This window comes from Vigna radiata, chromosome 10 (assembly GCF_000741045.1).
Source record: "Vigna radiata var. radiata cultivar VC1973A chromosome 10, Vradiata_ver6, whole genome shotgun sequence".
NCBI classification, from domain to species: Eukaryota; Viridiplantae; Streptophyta; class Magnoliopsida; order Fabales; family Fabaceae; genus Vigna; species Vigna radiata.
The window spans coordinates 15,173,300-15,199,137 of NC_028360.1; the positions used below are offsets into that span (position 1 = coordinate 15,173,300).

Here is a 25,838-nt window from a genome sequence, read left to right on the forward strand (position 1 = left end):
GTTTGCATCTACATTTAAGTTACAAAACTTTACAATAAAAAAATAAAAGTATTTATACGATGCATATACAAGAGAATTATTTTTTTTTTAACTTTTTATTATTATTAATTAATTCAGTCATTCATCTTATTATTTGATTTTCTACAACGTTATTATAACTATTTAATATAAGTTTTGCAGTATTAGAGTGTTTTCATTTTAATTCCGTAATATCACGACATGCCGTTCTTTGTGTTATTTTTCTTCAATTTCTTGTTTCTGTCTCTATCTACGTATAGAAGTTTGCAGAGCACGAAACACTGTGCGGTGCTGTAGTGTAAACGAAATATACTATCGTACTCACGTCGAATTCACTTTCGTTTCTTCTATCTTCAATGGAGCGTTTGGCTAGGTCAGCTCGAGCATGGCGTTGGTATTGGCGTTCGTTTTCCTCTTTTCAAACCCTAACTTCTCGATCCTCACTTCTTTCTACACATACCAGTAAGTTCCTATTTCTTTTATTTTCCAGAACTTACTTTAGTCGATTTTCTTTTCAAACGCTGCGATTTTTATAATCTACGTCGCGAATGCTTCGTGTTATTTTTTTTATTATATTTTTTTTCTGTAGAATCTGCGTCTTTTCGGTTTTCCTCTTCCGATGTTTCGATGTCCAGAGTCTTGCCCGAGGATTATTCATGGCTTCNGGTCTTCTTTGCTGGTGTTTTTGGATCTGGATTGGTGGGAGTGGCTTATGCGGATAATGCTACTGTGGATGTCCAAGAAAGAGCCAAGAAGGAACGCGAGCGAATTGAGGCGTTGATTAGAAGTAGAGGAATTCGATACGGTTCTTATCCTTCATTCTCTGTTGCCGTTAAAGGCCAAAAGGTTGGTACACATTGTTATTCAGTAATTTGCCTCAATTTGAGAGAGATTGCATGGGAGATAAAACTACAAGTGGGGGGTTCTTGATAACTTCTTTGGGGTTTATGTTTTCCAAAGTTATTANGTTTTAAAATGATTTTGGTTTAATAAGCAAATGCCCGTAATTGCCAATCTTTCCCGTTTCAAGATTGTATTCTAATGCAATCGGAACTCCGCCGAGATGGCATTCTTTATATATATATATATATATATATATATATATATATATATATATATATATTAGTTTCTAACTTGAAGTGTTGTCTTGCGAACTTCAACCATTCCTTTTTCTTCAGTCACATTGATTTGGGTGCATTCTACTATTTTTGTCTCGAAAATAAAAAGAAAGAATTCACAACAACTATGCTCTAGTTTTGATGATGCGATCTTCAGGTTCTGTTACTATAATGGAAATAAAAACTATATCTGATGGNGGAGTTACAATTATAGGTCAGTGTTAAGTTTCAAATTCCTCATGGTTGTGATATTTCACAACTTATTGCAAATCTTACTGCACATCTTGGAACGAAGGCTGAAGCCCATGGAGGTGGTTCAGACATGTTATTACGAGCTTGGAACAGGTACTTCATTCTATATTTCTGTGATTTTGGGGAATATTAGCGTGCATGTTTATGGCATTTGATACATATTGAGTTTCATTTACAGTTCACTGTAGTGATGCACTCAATTTATGATCCTCATTTTCTTGTCACCTATCCACAGCCCAGTTGCTTGGCAACTTACCCTTTCTCATCCATCAGAACAAAAACATATTGCAGGGGATAACATGTTATCGAAAGATATAAATGCAGAAGATACAGATCTATGTATACTCATATTTCATTCTCTCGTTGGCTCAGACAAGGCTGTAAGTATTTTATTTTTTCATATTTCTTAATTTGATCTCCTCATTATTTTTCCTTTTTCCTTTGAAAAAAATGGTCATTATTCAGTAGAAAATTTTTAATATTGCAGGAAATTGAATTCATTAAGCAAGGGGAATTAAGTCCTGAAGAGGTTGATGCTTTCATCTCTGTTTTACAATTAGCTGGTAACAAGCTGGGACAAAAAAGCACCCTGGAAAGAAAACCAAAGGAAGAGACTGAAAAGGTGCCATCTGTAGATAAATCTATTTCTGATCTTGAGGGTATGGGAGTGAGAATTTATGGACTTGATGAACCCGTAGGTAGATCGAAAGATGCTGAGATATCATGGGACAACATTGCTGGTTATGAACATCAAAAACGGTATGTAAAGCTGGACATTTAGCTTGTGATTTTCAACTATCTGAATTTTTCTGTATCTAATTTTGTGAACGCAAATGTTTTTCATGATTGTTTTTAATTTTATGGTTTTTGACACCTCTGTTGCAAGTGGGCAAAACTAAAATAGACGTATGTTTATTTTTTCTCTAATCATTTATGTATATATTTCAGCCTAATGCGATTAGATTCTAGTATTTAAAGGGAATGGCAGTTTTGTCTGTCAATCCAGCCAGTTTGATCATGCTTATATGATTAATGTGGTCTCTATATCTCACAAGAGCTATGTACCGCCACTTTTTAAATATTTTTCCATACTTTTCAACTCCTAGTATCACTTATAAACATGGTGTGTTCAGCTTTCATTTCTCATTATGCACGAAAAAAAAATTTACTTAAATCTTTAATTTTGTAGATTAATAGAAGATACAATACTATTGGCATTGCATAGTCCTGAAGTATATGATGATATTGCCCGAGGGACTCGTCATAAGTTTGAGTCAAACAGACCTAGAGCTGTGCTATTTGAAGGTCCACCTGGTGTGTCATTTACATTCTTTTATATGTTTTCTGTATAATGTTGTAATCCATTCAGGGCATGCTTAGTTTGATTGAATTTCTATTTTCTGTTTTTCTTTTTCCATTCTTTTATAAAAGGCAATTTTTCTCACAAGAAATAGAATCTGAAAGGGAAAACATCGATATGGGAAAACAAAAATTCTCATAAGGAAAGCTATTTTCTCCAATACAAACTGTTGATAACCTAAAAAACCATTTACAAAAAGGTACTAAGATATATAGACTGGCGGGACAAGGATGATTCTCTAGGACTGTCATGGGGCAAACTGATGGAGGGACTGGTGGCAGCAAGGCTGAACTGAAAGCAAAGGTCTGAACCATCTTGAATGATACGGCAGTAGGTTGCCTGCAGCAGCAGCAGCCAGAAACTATCTTGGACATGGTCAAATACATGTCAAGGAGATTGAAACCTTAAGTAAATGACAGGACTCAATGTCTGATGCATTAAAATTAAAATACTTGGCAGAGGAGGAAACTGGTGAAGGAGATGATTGAAATGAAGAACAAAGCTGATGATCGTGAGGATGATAAAATAGTTGTGACCTAATGCCAAAGAAGAATCAGGCAAGAGGGACAATAATTTGAAGGGAAATAACGTAAATGTTCCTGAGTTGAGGTAATTTAGCGGCCAAGTAGTGATGAAATAGGTCTTATGATGATATCACTTTGATACCATGTTGGAGGTATCTGATTTTGGATACAGAGGGGGAGGAGATTGAGGGAAAAATGGGTTTTGCGTAATATGCTGTTATGTAATGGAATGATGTCTTGCTATGTTTGTTCTTAACTAAAACCAGTGAAATAAATTGTATGAGAACATGACAACCAATGCTAAGATACTTCTGAGATATTTTCACATATTCTAATTTCTAAAAATCATTTCATTTATTATGTGCGTCTTTGGCATATCAAATATACTCATGGTCTCCGAAGTTTGAACTGCGTTTATTTCATGCGCAGGATCCTAGATATTTAGTAGATTATGCTACTGTTTCAGTAAGAAACTGCATCTTTGAACCGCTTCTCTTTGAAGTTTGAATCTCATTAGAAGTTACTGGACAGCATCAGTTTACAGCCTTTAATTTGCATTATCCACATTAAAAGTATGTTTGAATAGCACATTTTATGGTTTCAGGTACCGGGAAAACGTCCTGTGCTCGTGTTATTGCCAATCAAGCGGTATGTTGCTTTTAATTGTTTTACAATTTTACCCCTTTAGCTTTGTTTTTAAACTGCTTTCTGTGAATATCCTGCCGACCAACAGGAAAATATACATTAAAACTATTCTTGAAGTTACATTTATGGACGTTGTTGCTTTGGGTACACATGTTCCACTTCCATGTCAAATTATGTTGTTTAGCTGTCACCAGGAAGTTGGATCTTGTGTTTTTGATGGGGAAAGCTCCACCATGTATTGACCACTGTTAATTAATATTACTATATATCCTAACTTTGTTTGTGCATGTTTTCATTCTACGCAGTTTGGTTTGTATGTCTGTTCTGTAAGCTTTTTTTAGATTGTGATTTTCTGTAGAATTATTTTTTATTTCAGAGCTATGCTTTAAGAATGTTGTGGTCACAATGAAGAATGAATTCATTTGATGAGTCTAGGTGCTTCAAAGAGACTTGCTTCAATAGTTGTAATTACGTCTTCTTTTTGCAACTGTGGCTGCAAGGAGGAGGAACAGGGTGATTGAGTGGGACAATATTCTTTTCTTTTAATTGAAATAGAGTTACTATTTGGGCACAGGGGAAGAGCTGGCCTTCTTGCCAGCTGTAATTCTGGGGGTAAGGGAAATAGATTGATCAAATTGTACCTCCATCTTTGATTTGGGCTGGTGTTTTGAGCGGGATAGGGCTGATCAAATCAACTGGTTGTAAATTAAGTTAACCATACCTGTACATAACCTTTTTCATGTTATCTGGTTAACTGAAAACAGCTATAAAACGTCTGAGCTAATGTGTAAAGAGCTGTATTCAATATGGTCACGTAAAGGGCAATAATAACTATGCATATGGTTCTTGATCTGCAATATGGTATTAATTATGAGGGGTAAATATAGAGTGAACTGAAATCGGTGAACTTGATTTGGCAGGGTGTCCCTTTACTATATGTTCCACTTGAGGCAATAATGTCTGAGTTCTATGGTAAAAGTGAACGTCTTCTAGGGAAAGTGTTTTCGCTTGCAAACAATCTTCAAAATGGTGCTATTATATTTCTGGATGAGGTAACAAAATGAGGAATGTTGATATGGAGTTGCTTTGTTTCACTTGTTGATTTTCTGGAAAACTTCTTTACATATTGTTTGTGTTTTTACATTTTTGGATACAGATTGATTCTTTTGCTGCTGCACGTGACAATGAAATGCATGAAGCTACACGTAGAATATTGTCAGTCTTGTTGAGACAGGTTAATCTTGTTGGTTACTGCTTTATGATACATGTGATGGCGTGTTAATACCTTTTGTCTTTAGAAAAGGATTGTGTGCTGGAGTTTTGAAGTTTTATTTTGTAGTGAAGAGTTTATAAAGACTTATTTTCAGTTTGTAAGTTTTATTTAGCATTATATTGTATGTACTCGTCAAGATTGATTTATGATATGTTATTTGATTTTTAAGAGCTTTGTAGTGTTGGTACTAACCATTTACTGGGATAAGTTTTGATAGTTGTGGTAGCTTTTTATAATATTGAAATTTTAGTATTACCGGAACCAAAGTAATGGACTTTCGTAGTACGGCAGTAAACAGCTTTATGACTCTTAAATGTAGAAAAAAGTCCTTGTTAGGTAGAAACTCTTATATCAATAACTCGTCTAAACTAAATAAAAACACGCTGAAAGGTTACTTTTTCATGCAATTTGACGGATGGATGAAGCAAATTTTGCAGATAGATGGCTTTGAGCAGGATAAGAAAGTAGTAGTCATTGCTGCCACAAATAGAAAGGAAGACCTTGATCCTGCATTAATCAGGTGAGCATCAATACAAATTACGGTTGATCATGGAGGAATTACACCCTAACTGTTTTTTTCTGCTTCTGCTTGTAGTCGGTTTGATAGTATGATCGCTTTTGGCTTACCTGATCATCGGAATCGTCAGGAAATAGCATCCAAATATGCAAAGCACCTGTCCAAATCCGAACTAGAAGAATTTGCAAGAGTTACTGAAGAGTAAGTTGGGTTAACTTTAGAGTTTGGCACCTTGAGTTATCGTTTACAAATTGGTGGGTAGTCAAAGCAAGAAGGTAGAAGACGAGGGAAATATGTAGATGTATTGACCTCTTATTTTTACTTTCACCATGACACATTCTTTAATCGTTGAAATCATGTATAACTGCTCATAAGCCTTTTTCCTAACTTGAACAGTCAACAGGCTCGAATTAACTACATTGTTTTACCCTGTCTCAAAAAATGCTTTGCTCCTTTTTTTTGTCACTTTTATCGTTTTTTGTTGTTTCAGTATGTCTGGAAGAGATATTAGAGATGTTTGTCAGCAAGCAGAACGATCGTGGGCGTCAAAGGTAAATCTTCTTTCTTTCCGATTTGCAGTCTCAGTGTTCAGTGATATCTTAGTATCATTAATTTATGGACAGATTATTCGAGGACAAGTGCCTAAAGAGGGGGAAAAAGCGAAGCTTCCAGCTTTGCAAGAATACATAGAGTGCGCCGAGAGTCGACAGGAGGCGCTGCGTAGTGCTGCCGCAAACAGAAAGCTCTCAACCTCTTCCCACCCCAAGATACTATACTAAACCACTGAAACCTTTTTTTTATGCTACAAAATACAAATGTTTGTCTGTAATTGATTTATATCTACAATAGAGTTGCTGTATTTGATTGGTTTCACATGGTAAAAATAGAAACCAGAGAATATAGAAGTAAGTGTCACTAGCATCTTCTCTTTTATTTTCTTTGAAAGGGAGCATCAGAGAGTTCTTTGTTTGACTATGTGATTTTAATTTATTGAGATAGAAAACAGGTTTACCTAGTGAAATTGTGACCTTTTTCCTTCTCCTCTAGAAATAAGTAGCTCAGTTGAAATGCGCGGTGAAGTTTAGAAGTCTAATTATTTACTCTTTTTGGTGCTCAAATTTGTTTTGTATTAGTTTGCATCATCAATAATAAGTTTATGCATCAACAGCATGGACAATTTTTACCGGGTAATTCAATCATATATTGCTATATAAAATGTTTTTTTTTTTGTAACTTTTATATTATTTTTAATCAGAAAATCATTCTAAAGAAATTTGTTAATTGATTATCATTGTAGTTTTTCATAGATTTAATTTTTATGCATTATTTTTAATGTTTTTACATTGAAGAATTTTTATTAAATTAATTGTAAAGCAATTTATCACATTAATTAGGTTTGCTTGACACTTTTTCTAATCTATATTTTAAAATTTAAATTCAGTCTAATCTAAATTAGTTTTTCAGGTTGGATTACTTTTTTTCATTCGAGTCTTATTTTATCAATTTTAGAATTAAATCCTTTGCAATTGTAAAACCTGAATCAGATTTACTTATCCGACTTGGATACGAGCGATAAACCAGGTCTTGTGATAAAAAAGTTACCTGACTAATAATAATATAAAGTTTCAAAATACATTCCGGATATATATTTTTATAATTCTGAAATAATAAAATAATCTTTTAGTATGCATTTACACAACTTGATATTATATTAAACTTATATATATATATATATATATATATATATATATATATATATATATATATATATATATATATATTCAAATCCAAATTAATTATTTTCATAAATAAATACAAGTTATACGACAATTTCATAAAAAGTTATCAACGTGGATCATATAATAAATTCAAAATAAAAAATATTTTATTTGCAATATGTTCGACTCCTTATTAGATTTTTAAACTTTATATCATTATTCGATTTTTAAAAATTTCAACAAAGAGTACCTTGCATTTATTGTGAATATAATGAGAGTATTAAATATTAGAGCGCAAAGCAAAAAAATGGGTAAGTGAAGTGACTTTTTCTCACGATTTTTGTGAAATCCTGATCGACATGGCCTCGCGGGACAACAAGAAGGCATCGAGGGCGTCGAGCAGCCGAACAGGCAAAATTCGCACTCTCTCCGATCTCAACCGTCCTTCCGCCGATTCCGACAGCGACTCAGATGGCCCTCAGGAGTACTACACCGGCGGCGAGAAGAGGTTCTCTTCTTTCTTAATCATTCTCTTCTTTTCTTCATATCTTCTCATGCTTCAATTCTTGAATTCTATCAACCAACAGAACACAATTAGAAACAACGGAAAGGTGTTTTTATCTCAGTTTATTTTTAAGTCCACGTTATAGAAACTCTAACAACTTCCTAATAAAACTTCTTGTATACATATTCCCTTGCCAATTACTACTGTAAAGATTGGTAAAGTTGACTTGCATCAAGCTGGCGTACCACCAGTCCAAGAACTAGGTTAGATTTTGGGAACAGTTTTTTCTTTCGATCATACGAATTTCTAGCATGATTTATGTTTATTGGAATTCAGAATAGCGGTTATGCTTGCATGTTTGCTTTTGCCTTCCATATTTTTGTTGTTATTGTTTTGTTTATCTTATGACCCAAGTTGTGACTATTTTGTGTGTTTGGATTGGTAACCTTTTCCTCCCTGTGCTCTTTCCTGGATTAACATTTACACTTTGTTGGAGATTCCATATGGGCATGGCCAAATCATAATAGACAGAGTGCAGATTTCAGACCTCATTTGTGAGGTTGAGTTATACATAAATCTAGTCAAGTTCATTGAGACTATTTTACCGCCTACAAATATCTAATCCTAATTTAGAGATATTGACCACTTTTGATGGAGATCTATATCAACTGATATATTACCAAATCATAATATATAGGTGGAGTATAAACATCATCTTACAAGTCAATTTTGTGATATTGAATTAGACACATACATTTACTAAGATATTCATTGGCATACTGCTTTGATGGTACATTGACGAATTTCTTAAACAGAAATTAGTGATTAGATTTCGGCTTATCACTTGTTTGTGTTTTCGCAGTTGGTGATGCTTTTTTTTTTTTTTTTGTTCAAACAGACAGGATATTTACTCTTCCCAGTGATAGCCTTCAAAGTTTATAATGACCAGTGTAGAACTTTATATTATGATTTCAAGCATTACCCATTTGATTATTGCTTTAAGCTGGTTTAAGTTCACAACATTTGAATCTATCAAACTAAATAGCCTAGTAGCTTGAGCAATTTAGATTTCGGTACCTATATCTCTATATGTTTAGTGATATTTTCATATAGTATGTAATGTATTCAATTTTAAGCTGTGTTTGAATGGGTGGAGCAGAATGAGAGAGGTTAGTCTTCAATAATTTCAACCCAACACCTTAACCTGTTTGCTAAAAGTAAGGATATTAAAAGGGCAATACTATAAGATGAATTTGTAATATACTCACTTGGGTAATTATTATTTTTACTTTCAAATAAAGGAAAGGGGATCCCCACAATCCCTCATTAGAAGTTTCAAACAATAGAGTGGCACCATTCCATCTCCGACCTACTCCACTTCATCCTCTTCAAAATTTACAAATGTAGCTGTTTGCTTTTCTAGATCATCAAGCACCTTACAGTGAAAAATCACTTTGATTTCTTGATAGAAAGTATTTTACATTTGGAATTTGAAAATTTAAAATTACTGGCGTCTCAATTTTTCAAGAGATTTGCATATGCATACACTTGTTCAGTTGATTTTATAATTTGATTATTTTCTATCGAGTATTTAACCATTGTAAATTGTATCTTCAGTGGAATGCTTGTCCAGGATCCTTCAAAGGGAAATGACGTGGATGCAATTTTCAATCAAGCTAGGCAACTTGGTGCTATTGAAAGGCCTCTTGATCAGCTTCAGGAACCTCCAAGGTCAACTAGCTTTACTGGAACTGGCAGGTTACTCTCGGGGGAAACTGCACAGCCTACTACTAACCCGCAACCTGAGGCTGTTGTTCACAACATTGTTTTCTGGAGTAATGGTTTCACTGTAAATGATGGACCTTTGAGGAGATTGGATGATCCTGAAAATGCATCATTTCTGGAGGTGATGCTGTTTAAGATTCTGATTCCATAATGGTAAAATAATTCAAAAATGAGGTTGGGTTCTAGGAAAGGCGAATCCTGATGTTGGAGGGTTGAGTTTTTGGTGAATATTTTTTGGAAGATCTTAACAAATTCCACTTATATTTTTGTGAAAATTATTTAAATTCTTTCTGAAATCCCGCATATTTTATTATATAAGTATTTGGTTAGTTGCTTTCATAATTTATTTTTCAGACCGTGTAAGAATGCTGCCCCAGAAATGTGTTTGGGCTACTCTTACTGTCTTATTGGTTGCATAAAATGGTGTTTTTCGTTTAACGATATTTGCTATTTTTTAATGCAGAGCATAAAAAAATCCGAGTGTCCCAAAGAGCTTGAACCTGCAGATAGGAGGTCATCTGTTAACGTTAACCTCATAAGAAGGAATGAGAACTATCCTGTGAGGTTTTTATTCGAATTTTTTTATTTGCTCCTGTCCCATTTATGTTAAACTGCACTGAATTTTGTTGACATTATTTACTAGTTTTGGGGCTTTTTAACTTTTGCATTTTGAAAACCAATACGGGTGTCCTTTTGTTATGCATAATTACTTGAGTCTGAAATCAAACACGCCCAGAGTGTAAATTATAACTGCAGTTGGTCATGCTTACAGGAACCCGAAAGGCAGCATGTTCCATTTCAGGGAGTGGGAAGAACTCTTGGAAGCAGCTCTACATCAGTGGCTCCTGACCCAACTGTTGCCTCAACTCCTTCTGCAAATCTGGTTGTTGATCAATCACTGCCGTCAACCTCAATACAAATCAGGTTGGCTGATGGAACCCGCTTGATATCACAATTTAATCATCATCACACTATCAGCGACATCCGTGCCTTCATTGATGCATCTAGACCTGGGAGTGGGCAGCATTATCAACTTCAGATGATGGGTTTCCCCCCAAAGGTTTTAACTGATGAAACTCAGAGCATAGAGCAGGCAGGACTGGCAAATTCAGTTGTTATACAGAAATTCTAGCAGACTGCCGTTTCATATTGGTCGTTCCTGGTTAGATGCTGCATAGAAGGGATGCAGTTTTATTGGGGGATGTAGAGGTGAGGTACTTTTATTTCCATAAAGTCATAATTGTATCGAAATCCCCCCGTGTTGGGGGAACATTTTCTTTGTTGCTCAATGTTACTGAGTAATTTATTTGCTTTAGGACCAGTTGGATGGCTTGACTTGGCTTTGTTTTGGACCTAATTTTCTATTCTATATGATGATTGTGTTATTATTCTATTTCTAGGTGTGCCTAGAAATTCAACTAGAAATTATATTGAACACTTTACCACTGAAATATACTCTTACCTTCTAAGTCATTTTTTGAAAATGTGGTAACGACTACCATGTGTGGTGATATTATATCATATTTCTTCTAAAGCTAACAAACAAGTGTGGTTATATCTTACCATTTTCTTTTTTGGATTTGTTGGCATAACCCTTCTTAAATAAGGGAAGTGGAAAAACATGTCCACAACCCACTTTTTCGACACACGTTTATATGTTTTTAAAGAAATTTTATTTCATCAACTAACTACAAAATTGTAAATGCATATTTTTTTAATGTATACCAATAAATATTTAGGGAGAAAAAAAATATTACTTATCAAAGTTATTGTGTATGGAATGGAAGTAATTATATGACAATATATAAAATTTAATGTAATTTGACATGTGGCATAGCAAAAGTTTAGAAATATAGACACAATTATTTTTTTAAAAGTATGATTTTGATTCTAAATTAGCCTAATATAAATTATTTCACAATGTGAATAGATTATTTTTCATTTGAAATAATCTATTCATTTTATAAAATAATTTTCACTTTTTTATAATGATTAATAATGTATATAAATTTACCTTTTTTTGAAATAACTTTATTAAAAGTATACCAACAACAATTTTACTTAATTCACAATATAAAACTATTTAACCATTACATGGTCATTCAAGTTTTTCTATATTTATTTATGTGCATAAAACTAAATTTTGAATCAGATTGAATAATATTTTTTTTTTTAAATCAAATTCAAACAACAAATCAATGTAACTACAAAATGTTTAATTGTTAGATAAGCTTTTCAGTTTTGGTTGCATTAGATTTTAGAAAATATTTTATATTATAAAAACAAAATTCGTTACAGTAACTACTAACAAATTATACTACGTTAATAATTAAGAGATCAGAAAATCCAAATATATTTGATGATACAAAATATTGTATTTTTCCATGAAAAAAAATTGCTTTTAATGTTGATATTAAAGCAATTGTGAGCAAAATGGAATTACGTTACTACTGTGCTGAATCTTAGAAGAAAGACACCGATCAGAACTACTTGGCAGCAACGCAAAGGCAAAGCATTGTGTGTGAAACATGCCTCAGCCTCACTGTTCTTAGAACCAAACCACATACTCCCTAAAACTCTCTCTCTCTCTCTCTCTCTCTCTCTCTCTCTCTCTCGTGTCGCTGCGTTTCATCTTGTGAAATCTTCATACACATGGCGTCACGGGACAACAAAAAGGCATCGAGCAGCCGAGCAGGCAGGATTCGCACTCTCGCCGATCTGAACCGTCCGTCCGCCGACTCCGACAGCGACTCCGATGGCCCTCAGGAGTACTACACCGGAGGGGAGAAGAGGTTCTCTTCTTACCCAATCTATCTCCTTTCTTCATTCATTCGCTGACGCTTCAATTCTTGTATTCTATCACACCGACACAACAAAACTAAAAACTATGAATAAAGTTTTATCGGTATCACTAGTTTTAATGTTAGTCCGCATCTTAGAAACTTCTTAATATAACACTGTATAAGTAATATATTCCCTTACCGATTATTACTGTAAGAATTATTAGAGTTGACTTACAATAAGTTGGCGTATCACCAGTCAATCATCTAGGTTAGATTTTGGGAACATTATTTTTCAATCAAATAATATTCGTGTGTGATTGAAATAAGAATTTTAATTTTTGCTGGTGCGTTTCATTTTGTCTTCTGAATTCTATTGTGTTGGTTTGGTGATGTTATTTTTTGCCTTAGCTTCGTATGGATATAGATTGTGACTGTTTTTTGTTGGTGTTGATTGATGACTTTTCTTCCCTGTTTCTATCGTCTGGGTTAACTTGATTGATCGAATACTGCTATGATATTGCAGAGGAAGATTTCTCTAACAGGAATTAGTGATTAGGTTTTAGCTCAGCGCATGTTTGTTTTACTGTTGAAAATGCGGGTCATTCTAATTCAGGTTCCATGTGTGTTTAGCTTGGTGTTTGTATTCTTGGATCCACGTTTCGGATGTGGAATATGGAATTTATTCAAAGTAATTTTAATTTGAATATGAATAATGGATCCACGTTTGACTTAATGCGAACCTGACGAGAAACCAAACGTGCACTCCATGCATAAGTAACAATAGGGCCTTTTGGGAATGTAAGTTGGAGGCCAGTGAATGGGAACACAAACAAGCATTTATTCTTTTGCCCTTTTACCAGTATAAAGTGATTTCAGATTTTTATGACTCATTTTTAGGTGAAGCATTTGAAAACTTATTATAAAGCATTAATAAAAGCAATACAATCATGCTTTTAATGAGAGGTTTTGAACTTTTTACATTGAAGCTATTTTGCATAAATTCGGGTTACTTTTTGTGGTATAGGTGTTGGGCTTTTTGAAAACCACTTAGATTCCTCTTAGCTAGTAAAAGAATGGGGCAAGAAAATGAAAAAAAATAATAATTCTGATTTGTTTTATCATTTGGTGATTTCTTTTTTTGTTTCCAAACAGGAAATATCTTTACTCTTCCTAGGTTTAATAGCAATGCTTCTGTATTTTGATAGCCTTTGAAGTCTATAGTGACTTGTGTAGAACTTCATATCATAACTTCTAGTGTTGCCAACGTGATGATTGGTTTAAGCTGGTTTAGATTCTCAAAAATTGAATTTATCAAATTATATAGCTTGGTAGCGTGAACGTATCGATAGGGATAGCTATCTATCTGTATTTTTAGTGATATTTTTGTATAGTGTAATATATTCACATTTAAGATGTGTTTGAATGGATGGAGCAAAATGATAAAAGTTAATCAACCCATTTTTAGAGAGCTTTTCAGGTAATGAAGTGGAATGGTTAAGGACGGGAACCCAAACTACCTTATCCTAACTTTCAAAATTTCCGTACTCTGTCATTTAGAGGGTTTTGGATGGAACACTTCTTTTTATATTTGGAGGCAGTTTTCTATAGTTGTAATTTACTCCACTCAAGTAATTATCATCTTTAGTTCCAAACAAAGGAAAGGGGATCCCCACCATTCCCTCATTAAACAAATTTCAAGTAGAGTGGTACCTTACATCTATGCTTCACCCTTTCGAAATTTCCAAACAGAGCTGTAAACTTCACCTGTATGCTTTACTCCTCAAGCACTTTACAGACAAAAATTCACTTTTGACTACCTTCGTTGGAAGTGTGACATTTGGATATTACAGTTACTGCTGTCACATTTTTTTAAAACATTTATTGATCCTCACATCTAATTCATTTGATTTTATGATTTAATTATTTCCTACAAAGTATTTAACCATTGTGCATTATATCTCCAGTGGAATGCTTGTCCAGGATCCTTCAAAGGGAAACGACGTGGATGCAATTTTCAATCAAGCTAGGCAACTTGGTGCTGTCGAAAGGCCTCTTGATCAGCTTCAGGAGCCCCAGAGGTCAACTAGCTTTGCTGGAACTGGCAGATTACTCTCGGGGGAAACTGCACAGTCAACAAATAATCAGCAACCCGAGTCTGTTGTTCACAACATTGTTTTCTGGAGTAATGGTTTCACTGTAAACGATGGACCTTTGAGGAGACTGGACGACCCTGAAAATGCTTCTTTTTTAGAGGTGATGATATTTGGGATTCTGATTCCTTCATGGACTGAGAGTAAAATTATTTGGAAGTAATGAGGTTATGTTCCAGAAAATGCAAATTCTGATGTTAGAGGATTTAGAATTTGGTGAATAATGTTCAAGAAGTAATGAAACACCGTAACAAATTTAACATGCAATTCACCTTTTTTATTTACATGATAGCAATTAGCACAAAGTAGGAGAAGAGACAAAAGAAATTCATGTATTATTGCTCACTCTGTCAAAAGACTACAATGGAGAAGAACCACTCATTTTACGTGATGCAATGACTCAGTCCCAATGTCCCATATTCCATGTCCCCCCCTCTCAAACACGTGCTCACGTCCCCTCTATATTCTCCCCTTCTCTCTCTTCAAAACAGAAAAATATTCCTCACTAGATCCCACCTCTAGCTCACCTGCCACTCAGCAATTTTGTTAAGATCACAATCATTTGGTGTGTGCTGGTGGATCCCATGAAATGGGCTTCCACTTCTTCCTTTCATACACCTTATTGAACTTCCCACTTTGCCCTTTATTCTCTAAACTTATACTCATATCAACTCCATCCCCCATAATTGTCACCTTGTCCTCAAGGTGAAGTTCAGGGAAGTAATCCCCCATCTTCTGTAGAGATTCCCAAGAATTTTCACACAATTACATACCCTTCCATTTCATTAACACCTCAGGGCCTTGCCTTCTTCTCTAAGAGCTAGAATTTCTTCTGGTTGCATTTCCAGCTCCCAATTCTTAGTTATACACAGAGGAAGTGGTTGCACCGTTACCTCTATTGACACAATTAGCTTTAATAAGGAAACCTGAAAAACTGGATGCACCTTGCTACCTTCCCACTTCAATTTATAAGCTACTTTTCCTACTCTTTCAATTACTTCATAGGGCCCATAATATCTAGGACTAAGCTTTTGATTATTTCTCTTGGCTAATATTTTTAGCTTGTAAGGTTGGATCTTCCAGTAAACCCAATCTCCAATCTTGAATTCCATCTTTCTTCTATGCTTGTCTGCTTGTTGCTTCATGTGGTTTTGGGCTTGCAATAAGTGATCTCTGAGTTCAGTCAACATCTCATTCCTCTCTTGCATCATGGAGGTTGCTTCTTCCATGGAAGTAGCTGGCACATCTCCTTAAACCACAAGAGGGGGGTCTCGACCATAAAGTTCCCTGAAAGGAGTCATTTTCGTGGCTTTGTAACTGGTATTGTACCAAAACTCAGCCCACTCAACCACCTATGCACTGTCGAAGTCTTGTCCCTATCATGCATTTGAGATAGGTCTCCAAGCACCTATTCACCACCTTAGTTTGACCCTCCGTTTGAGGATGGTATGCTGAGATAAATTTCAATTTAGTTCCAGCCAATAGGAACAACTCTGTCCAGAAAAAACTCATGAAGACCCTGTCCCTGTCTGAAACAATTGACACTGGAAATCCATGAAAGTTTTACCACTTCCTTCAAGAACAGTTCAGCTACATCTTTAGCACTATAAGGGTGTGCTAATGCTAAGAAATGAGCATATTTTGTGAACCTGTCGACCACCACTAAAACCATATCCGTTCCTCCAGATTTAGGCAATCGTCCCACAAAATCCATGGATATATCAGTTCAGATTTGTTTGGGAATTGGAAGAGGTTGTAGCAATCCTGTTGGATTTAGGGTTTGATACTTATTTTCCGGCATATGTCACACCCTCTTACATAAGCTTGGATCATCTTCTTCATTCCTTCCCAATAGAAGGTTAACTATTTTGTTATAGGTCCTAAAAAATCCCGAGTGGCCCCCTATGGCAGTATCATAGAACTCCTTCAAGATAGAGTTAATCTTTGGAGATCCTTTAGGAATGACCAAATCTGTCTTGGTAATATAACCCTTCAACATCTTATACCTAGATGGTCCCCTTCATTCACTATCAATTCTTTGAGGATCTTCTTCAGTTTTACATCCTTCTCCATCTCAATCTTCAAGTCTTCCCATTCATTAAATTTAATTGTGTTAATGGACAAAAATTCCAGTTTCCGAGACAAAGCATCAATTGCCTTATTTTCCAGCACAGGTTTGAATCTTATTTTGAAGTTGAACCCCATGAGCTTCCATATATGTTTTTGTTGTCCCTCTACCAATTTTTTTTTTTGACAACCAAGAATTTTAGGCTCCTTTGATCCGTGTGCACAATGAAGGGCCTTCCCAACAAGTAGTACCTCTATTTTTGAGCTTCCATCACCATAGCCATCAGCTCTTTCTCATATATAGACCTGCTCAATTTTTTTTCTGAAAGTGTGTGACTCATATAAGCTACAAGTTGGCCTTCTTGCATCAAAGCTGCTCCTAATCCCTGACCCAAAGCATCTGTTTCCACAACAAATAATTTTTCAAAATTTGGGACAGCCAACACTGGAACTTGAGTCATGCATGCTTTAAGCTTCTCAAAGGCTTATCGAGCAGCTTCATTCCACTGAAATGGTCTTTCTTTAATTGTAGAGGCCAAGCTATTTTTCCATAATTCTTCACGAATTTTCTGTAATAACCTGTCAAGTCCAAGAATCCTCTCAATCCCTTCACATCTTTGGGAGCGGGCCAATCCAACATAGCTTGGTTTTTGTTTTTAGCCCTGAAGGTTCTTGAAATAATTCTGCAAACTCTTCCAAAACAACATCCACTTCAAGGTTTTCCAGACTTCCTCCTTCTATTTCAGTCAGCCCATTAGTATGGTATGAGAGTACACATCCCTCACCTTCATTGTGAAGGGCTTTTTTAAGTGTTTTCATTACTTGAGACTTGCACAGGGAAGGGTCACCTCTTAGCACCCTCTTCTGTCTCCGGGTCCCCCAAGATAGCTCTAAGATTTCTGATGTTGGCCTTCACCTCTCCCAAACTTGATAACCAATCCATCCCCAACACCACATCCTTCCTCCTAGCTCCATTATAAAAATATTTTGCTGAATTAACACCCCTTGCACTTCTAATTCAGGTGCTTACACATTCCCCTGTTCTTTACTTCTTCTCTTGTTCCCACCTCAACTTCAAACTCTCGGGTATCCTGCACTTCCAACTCCAGGAGAGTTACTAATTTTTTTGAAATAAAATTACCGGAATTTTTTCAACTCCAGGAGAGTTACTAATTCTTTTCCAGAATCTTGAAGGATTTATTAGAGGCTAAACCCTCCTTTCTTTTCAATGAAAGTTGTAAGACCTTCAGGGGAGGAATTTTTTCAACTCTGCCCAATTGTTGTTCGACGATGGGAATGGTGCATGTGTGGTCTGCCCAATTGCGAGAGAATCAGATTCTTCAACTCTGTCAATTGTTGTTCGAGACCATCTATCCGTTTCTCCATAGTGTTTCTCGTCAATACCATGCACTTCAGGATTGAGTGCTCCGATGCCAATTGATAGCAATCAGTCCAAAGTAGAAGAGATAAAAGAAATTCATGTATTATTGTTCACTCTGTCAAAACTATAGAGGAGAAGAGCCACTCACTGTACGTGATACGATGACTTCAGTCCCAAGTCCCGTATTCCATGTCCCCCCCTCTCAAAGATGTGCTCACCTCTCTTTTATATTCTCCCCTTCTCTCTCTTCAAAACAGAAAAATATTCCTCACCAAATCCCACCTCTAGCTCACCTGCCACTTAGCAATTTTGTTAAGATCCCAATCATTCGGTGTGTGCTGGTGGACCCCACGAAATGGGCTTCCACTTCTTCCTTTCGGATACCTTCCCAAACTTCCCACTTTACCTTTTATCCTCTAAACTTGTACTCGTATCACCTTTTTATTTACATTTTAAGAAATCCAGAATGTTTTATGATAATTATTCTCTCAGTTGCTTTCATACTTTATTTCATGACCATGTAAGAATGCTGCCGCTGAGTCGTGTTTGGGTTACTATTACTTTCTTACTGATTACATAAAATGGTTATGGTTGTATGTGCTTAACGATATTTTCTATTTTTCAATACAGAGTATAAAGAAATCTGAGTGTCCCAAAGAGCTTGAACCTGCAGATAGGAGGTCATCTGTTAATGTTAACCTCATAAGGAGGAATGAGAATTATCCTGTAAGTTTCCTGTTAGTTTTTTGGTTTGTTTGTGCCCGGATTTACTACTAAACTACAATGAATTTAGTAGGCATTCTTGACTACGTCTGGAGCTATTGAACTTTTGTATTTTGAAAAGCAATGCTGTTATCTTGTTGTGCATAATTTCTTGCATCTGACATCAAACACGCCCAATGTGTAAATTATTAGTGTTCTTGGTCATGCTTACAGGAACCCGCAAAGCAGCATGTTCCATTTCAGGGAGTGGGAAGAACTCTTGGAAGCAGCTCTACATCCGTGCCAACTGCTTCCTCAACACCTCCGACCACTGTGCCATCTCCTTCTGCGGGCCTGGTTGTTGATCAATCACTGCCATCGACCTCAATACAAATTAGGTTGGCTGATGGAACCCGCTTGATATCCCATTTTAATCATCACCACGTGATCAGTGACATCCGAGCCTTCATTGATGCATCTAGACCTGGTAATCGGCAGAATTATCAACTTCAGATAATGGGTTTCCCCCCAAAGGTTCTAACTGATGAAACTCAGACCATAGAACAGGCAGGACTGGCAAATTCAGTTGTCATACAGAAATTCTAGCAGACTGCTTTTTCATTGTATTTAAGGGGTTCTATTTTATTGGGGCATTGTAGAGATGAAGTAATGTTATTACCGTAAGATCAAAAACAGATAGGAATATCCCCCAATGTTGGAGGACATTTTCTTCTGTTGCTCAATGTTTACCAAGTAATCTATTTGCTATAGAACCAGTTGGATAGCTTGGCTTGGCTTTGCTTTGCTTTGAACCTAATTCTATATGCTATGATTATTCTGTTGTGTCCTCTTTCTAGCTGGGGTTAGTGACTAAAATTTTATATTATTGAACACTTCACTGACCCTCGGTCACTCGATTCAGTTTTTGAAAATGTGCTACCAACTACCATTTTTTGTTATGCTATGTCTTCTGAATGCAGGGCACATTGTATATATTATTTGTACGAACCCAAAGATTTTAGGAGAAGCTATATTAAATAGAGGGAAATTCATTTTGTTTTTCTCATTTTAGTTGAAAGGAAAACAACCTGTATATAGTTGTGTCATATTTACATTTATTTTTATTCATTCACAAATATTGTTACTTTGTCCTTATATGATTTCAAAGAAAACTGTAAATAAGGACATCAGACACTTCAAAGTCCATTAGAATTGTTCTAATTTATTTATTTTTCATATTGAGAACCAGTTTGTGTTTTTTTATATTTTGTTTTGCTTATATTTTCAAAAGAGTCCGTATTTGAAATACAATATAACTACCATTCTGATTGTATTATTGAAATGTATGATTTGATGTATGTTTACAATTGATGTGTAAAGCTTTCTAATAAGAGAGATTCACACTTTCCTCGTTAATATAAAAATAGGTTATGCTAATAGTAACTGTGACCTTCATTGTTCTGGAAAGGTTATTCTTTGTGGCGGAGTTTATTTGTCGCGAGGAAGTTATGTTATGACCCTCGAAATTTTTTAACTTCTTAAAAATTGTGTAGAGATGCATATGGAGTGTAATTTTTTCAGAGTGAAAAAACGTAAATATGATATACAAAATTAAAATGAATCATGCAAGTGAGAAAAATGTAATATGTAATTATTTGAAAATATTTTTCATTCAAATTATTGTATTTGATTATCAGCATAAATATCTCCCTTCATGTTGGTCAGTCTCTATTTCTCACTCAACAACAAGAATATAATTTTCTCCGTATGGTTTTATCTCTAGATGTTAATATTATTAGGAATATATGTTTTATGTATTGTAATTTTATAACTACAAATTTCTCTTAAGTTTTATATTAATTTTTACTTAAATATGTTTTTACTACTTCTGTAATTATACTGATTTGTGTTCGTTACCATCACCAAGGGTTTTTATACGAAGGTATAATTAGAAAGGCTAAACACATAACAATTAAAACTATACAGAAAAATGTGTTTGTCGTTGCACTACTATAACTTTAAAATAATTAATTTTTATATATTAAAAAATTCATATATTTAAAATAACTTGGAGGCTGTACATATAAAATTCAATGGAAATTCAAAATTAAGGTTTCAAGAATAATAAAATATGTGAAAAAGTAGGATTTAAGTAACAGATGTGGAGGGTGTAAAAACAGGGTTTAAAGGGGTATGTATGCTAATTGAAAAAAGAATTTAGGTACGCTTGGAGGATACAAGTGTAAATAGCAATACCCTAAGGCCTGTTTTTTCAGGTAGTACCATAATTTCATCCTCCACTCTCGTATATTTTAAAATTCTAATTTTATCATTTTTTTTTTCATTTTGAGTTTGAAATGTATAGTTTTGAAATGTTTCAGAATGTATAATCTCTAAAATGCAAAAATTATATTTCAGAATTACTTTACATTATATAACCCAAAACACAATTTGTATTTCAGAATATTCTAAAATATAAATTTTAAAATATAAATGTTGTATTATGAATTGTACATCTTAAAATACAAAATAAAAATATATTCTGAATGTGTTTTTAACAGAGCACCAACCGATGAAGAAAGGGGAGAGGGTGCATCAATGCTAGGAGAGGAAGAAGAAAGGGGAAGAAGGGGGGCCGATGGAAGAAGAAAGAGGTGGAGAAAAGAAAGTAAGGGTAAATAAGTAGTTTCATATGTTTATGGTGGTGCAGAATGAAATACATGGGGTACAAAAAGAGATTTCCGCTACGCAGTAGCAACGTCGGTAGCCCGAGCAGCAGATTTTAAATCTTGGTCCAGTGGTAATGTTTGGGCCCTAAATACTAACCAGGGCTAAGGTATGTTGCCCTCCAAAGGAATTTTGCAATGATGTTAACGATATATATTTATATCAGTAATTAAAATCTAAATTTATGATTATTTAAGGACTTTTCTGATTTAAAAAAAAAAATCAAGTGACGAAAAGTGTATATTAAAAAAGTGTTATGAGTCCTCTTATCAAAATCCTTTCCAAGTGGTATGACATGACATGAACCAGACACAAGAATAAAAGCAAGAAAATAAAAAAAAGTTGCAGCCATTCAAAACAACAACAAAGGATATTCATTACGAAAATAATTGTGAAAGCCATCAACAAGGCAACCCACGATTGTGACTCGAAGAATGGTAATAAAATTGTGAGCATTTTCTTTCATCCAACCAGACACAGATTAACATTTGAATCGAAAAGAAAGCTCAATGTCTTGAGAACAATGTGTATTAACCACAATCTGGTATTGGATTCTCAAAAGATGTTTAAAAATATTATTTAACAATTTGACACTATTTTTTTTATTTTTATTTTCTTTTTTTTAACAAATAAATTTATACTTTTATAATCATTTTACTGTTATATTTTGTGTTAAATAAATATAAAAATATATTATGATACGATTATTGAAAGATGTTTTGAAGAGAAGAAAAACCAAAAGGTAAATAATGGGTAATGATACATAGACAACATTTTTTGACAACATTTGAACATCAATCATACGTGTCATTGTGTGATTGATCCAAATGGTACAATGACATCACCATGAACCAATTACACAATAACACGTATGATGATGTTCAAATGTTGTCAAAAAATGTTGTCTAAGTATCTTTATCCGTAGATGATAGATATGGTTAGGAGAAAAAGCAAGATTTGATTTATGTTGGAAAATTGTGAGCCAAAGAGTAGTGATGAAATATCAATTACAGATGACAGCAACTTTTGAAGTAGCAAGGTGGCTTCTGACTAAGTGAAATAAAATTAAGCATATGAAGATAGTCAACATGAATGGAAGATGTGCTTGCTTTTCTCCTTATCATCTTCTGTGGTCTACACATAATGTGCAATTCCAAAGGTGCCTTGGACCCACCACTCCTTTCTCATCATTTATTCTTCTACCTAACTCTCATCTTATTCATTTTTAATCTTCTCAATTAATACTATATCACAAGGGAAAACCCAAATCTTTCTTTTTTATATTCTTTATCCCTCCACTTTTCTTTAATATAATAGGAGACCACATTTGAATTTGGAATCAAACCTTCAAATTGCAGTTCAAGAACTACAGTTTTGTATTCTTTTTGGGGGGACTTTGTGAAATCTCCCCTAAAGAGTAAGAAAAAAAAAACACTGTGTATTCTTTTTGAAATATTTCTTTTTATTTTGAAATCCTAACCAAACTGTTTTTGATTTTTTTTTAAATCAGTTTGCAATTATTTTCTTATGGATTCAATTTTTAACACATCTTTTGGAGATCACTACTCAAAAAGAAGGAAAAGTGGAAAAAATAAATGAAAAAAATTTTTTTAACAATTTTTTTATAACGTGTTAGTTTGTGATTAATTCGTTTTAAATATTTCTTAAACATAAAATTAAAACAAATCAATAAAATAATAATAGGTATCTTTTAAAAAAAATTATTAAAAAGAGTTACATAAAGATAATAAAAAAAAAATAGACACACACCTATTTGGAATAGACGGCTTTGGTTTTGTAATTGGTCCTTTTACCCTAACTCCATTTGCCACAAGTAACAAGTTCATTTATTTGAACTTGAATATAATAAACGTTTACCTTTTTGAATGTATGAGAGGCGTTTACAAAGTGGGAAAACCAACGATATCTACTGGATAGCATAAAAAGCAATGACAAATGATGACTGAGGATGGTAATATCAATCAAAGAATAGCACCAAATTATGGTTGGATGTTGATGTTGATGTTTATTGTCATGTTTAAACTATTGCTTTGAATGACTGCCCTGAGTTAACACCATTCTAAAAGCTGCATGTCTCCTTAAAGCCTCTTATGACAGTGTTAGTAACCATCTTTTGGCTGTTTCGTTCAAAAGTATATACTATGTAACACCTTTTTGATTGATTTGCCTAAAAACAAAAGTTTAGTAATTGTCATTTTCCTTCTGCTGCAAACCTCACTAATTTAACCACACACGCATGGACCCCACACTAATTACACAACATTTTCAAATAACCATGTGCATGTCACATTTCTTCATAAGATATAGACTGATATATATACATTCAGCTTTCTTTTCTGATATATGCGATTAAATTTAAGACAGTTCTTATTTAAAATCGATAAATTTGTAGTCTTTCGTTTCATTTCTTTATGCAGTAATCAGCATCCAGACCTTACGTAAGCAGCAGCGCATTAGTTGGATGTTTTGTTTGATGAAATGAAAAGAAGGGAAGAAAAAGGGTGTTGGAGTGTGATGAGAGAAGAAATAAAGAAGAAAAGTAAGAATGGAATAGAGTGCAGAGGGAAAGTTTCTTCGCATATAAGCAAATTAAATGAAGAGATGATGAAAGGCTGACATGGTAAAACATGTTTTCTTTTCTTGAAGAAAGAACAGAAGGGAAGAGATTAAGAAAAGAAACAAAAATGGTGCCAAGTGTCGCTGTAGGCAAAACCAGAAGGCAACCAAGACACCAATAGCATAGCATTCAGAGAATGGAATTCGAGAGCCTTGCATTGCATGTCATGTGAGTCTGTGTCAATGATCTACCAAATCAACTCAAACTTCCGCAACTTCTAATATATATATATATATATATATATATATATATATATATATATAACGTACCCAAGAGTAGTTCATCATTTCTTTTATCCTTCTTTTTCCCTTTCATCGATTCTTTATCTTTTCTCTAACATTGTATAAACAACAAGGAAGTGTGTTACTCTATGTAGAAAGTTTGTGTCAGTCATTCTGGGATACACCAACTTGCTTTATTTTAATTTTAATTTTAATTTATACAATAACGACAGTAACACGTATCATCATAAATTTTTGTATTTTTTTAAAATAAAAAATAATATTAAATGAATATAAAAGATTTATGTGTGTTAAAATATTAATTTTTTTAATTTATATTGTGTAAAGATTATTTTATATTTGTAGATTTTTTTAAAAAAAAATTTTAGCTTTTAAAATTATATATATATATATATATATATATATATATATATATATATATATGATTAAAAAAAAAAAAAAAAACTAAATAAATTTTATTTCAAAGGATAATATAAATATAAATAATAAGGTTGCAATTTAAAGTATTAATGCAAGTAAAATTGATTTTTCTTATAAAGAAATTCGAATAAAGTTGTGACGTGTAAGTTTAAATAATTTTTTTTAGTTATTTTTTTTTATGAATTTAAGTGGAAGACATAAGTTTATATATCAAAATCAACAGATTTTTATCTATCATAGTTTTGCTTAGCAGCAACTTTAGCAATTGATGGAAAATATTATTGTTGAAATTGAAATTAAATAGAAAAAAGTAAGTTTTAGAAATTAATATATAATATATTATATTATTTTAATATTAGTGTGTGAAGAATATGGCAATATTATGATAGACAATACCTATTTCATCAGAAAAAAAAAATAGGTAATTAAAATATGCGTATTATAAAGATTGATGCACCATATACCATTTAAAAAATCAACTAAAATATTTAAAATTTATCCTTAAATTGAATTCTTCATTTTCGGACTCAATAACTTGATTTATCAACAACAAGTGATATATTTTTATATAGTTTTTTAACTAATATTTATTCTATTTGTTTTAAATGAACAATAAAAGCAAACATCATCTCAGCCTAGAATCTCAGCATGATAAAATAAAATAAAAATTAAGTTATTAATTAGACTTTGAAGTGCATGAAATAAAGTATGTGAATTTAATGCATAAATGTTATTATATTTGATAAATGAGATAGTATTTAAATATATTATAGAGTGGAAATGAAATAAAAGAAATGATCTGTTTTATGTCTAATCATGGAACTGTGAATGGAGGTGACTTAAAGTATGAGAATGGAGAAAAAATTAAAAAAAAAAAAGGAAAGCTATTGTAGGGTTGGTGTCCCAGCTATAAGGCTATGACCCACCCACTATCACACCTCGCTCCAGTGACGTCTCTCACTGTCGCTTTTTCTAATTACCCATTTCCCTATTTTGTATCTATGGCTTCCTCC

At 33.7% G+C, this 25,838-nt stretch overlaps 3 protein-coding genes across 7 annotated transcripts; all 3 read left to right on the top strand.

Annotated features, from left to right (window-relative positions):
• Nucleotides 1–216: 216 nt before the first annotated feature.
• LOC106776131 (cell division control protein 48 homolog D) lies at nucleotides 217–6,728 on the top strand. 5 transcript variants are annotated; one of them, XM_014663469.2, is made up of 13 exons: nucleotides 217–480; nucleotides 608–864; nucleotides 1,351–1,481; nucleotides 1,624–1,768; nucleotides 1,876–2,147; nucleotides 2,578–2,702; nucleotides 3,877–3,920; nucleotides 4,838–4,969; nucleotides 5,074–5,151; nucleotides 5,628–5,710; nucleotides 5,786–5,908; nucleotides 6,198–6,258; nucleotides 6,331–6,728. In XM_014663469.2, exons 1-13 carry the CDS (start codon nucleotides 375–377, stop codon nucleotides 6,484–6,486), a joined length of 1,713 nt encoding a protein of 570 aa, XP_014518955.1. In that variant the 5' UTR covers nucleotides 217–374; the 3' UTR covers nucleotides 6,487–6,728. The 5 variants fall into 5 exon arrangements, with proteins under 5 accessions (XP_014518955.1, XP_014518956.1, XP_022642443.1 ...); XM_014663470.2 differs by lacking the exon at nucleotides 2,578–2,702 and having other exon boundaries at nucleotides 1,876–2,010; nucleotides 2,087–2,147; XM_022786722.1 differs by lacking the exon at nucleotides 4,838–4,969.
• A 979-nt stretch (nucleotides 6,729–7,707) lies between these two features.
• On the top strand, nucleotides 7,708–11,108 carry LOC106775772 (plant UBX domain-containing protein 4). The gene is made up of 4 exons (XM_014662955.2): nucleotides 7,708–7,933; nucleotides 9,548–9,836; nucleotides 10,179–10,274; nucleotides 10,488–11,108. Exons 1-4 carry the CDS (start codon nucleotides 7,785–7,787, stop codon nucleotides 10,845–10,847), a joined length of 894 nt encoding a protein of 297 aa, XP_014518441.1. The 5' UTR covers nucleotides 7,708–7,784; the 3' UTR covers nucleotides 10,848–11,108.
• A 1,051-nt stretch (nucleotides 11,109–12,159) lies between these two features.
• On the top strand, nucleotides 12,160–19,654 carry LOC106775771 (plant UBX domain-containing protein 4-like). The gene is made up of 4 exons (XM_014662954.2): nucleotides 12,160–12,507; nucleotides 14,463–14,751; nucleotides 18,727–18,822; nucleotides 19,033–19,654. Exons 1-4 carry the CDS (start codon nucleotides 12,368–12,370, stop codon nucleotides 19,402–19,404), a joined length of 897 nt encoding a protein of 298 aa, XP_014518440.1. The 5' UTR covers nucleotides 12,160–12,367; the 3' UTR covers nucleotides 19,405–19,654.
• The last annotated feature ends 6,184 nt before the right edge of the window (nucleotides 19,655–25,838 follow it).

Bases quoted from the DNA above. Each gene is read 5' to 3' on its own strand.
- LOC106775772 (XM_014662955.2), top strand. From the start codon at position 7,785: ATGGCCTCGCGGGACAACAAGAAGGCATCGAGGGCGTCGAGCAGCCGA. The intron at 9,837-10,178 runs GTGATGCTGTTT...TTTTTAATGCAG, and splicing joins AAAATGCATCATTTCTGGAG to AGCATAAAAAAATCCGAGTG. The intron at 10,275-10,487 runs GTGAGGTTTTTA...TCATGCTTACAG, and splicing joins GAAGGAATGAGAACTATCCT to GAACCCGAAAGGCAGCATGT.
- LOC106775771 (XM_014662954.2), top strand. From the start codon at position 12,368: ATGGCGTCACGGGACAACAAAAAGGCATCGAGCAGCCGAGCAGGCAGG. The intron at 14,752-18,726 runs GTGATGATATTT...TTTTCAATACAG, and splicing joins AAAATGCTTCTTTTTTAGAG to AGTATAAAGAAATCTGAGTG. The intron at 18,823-19,032 runs GTAAGTTTCCTG...TCATGCTTACAG, and splicing joins GGAGGAATGAGAATTATCCT to GAACCCGCAAAGCAGCATGT.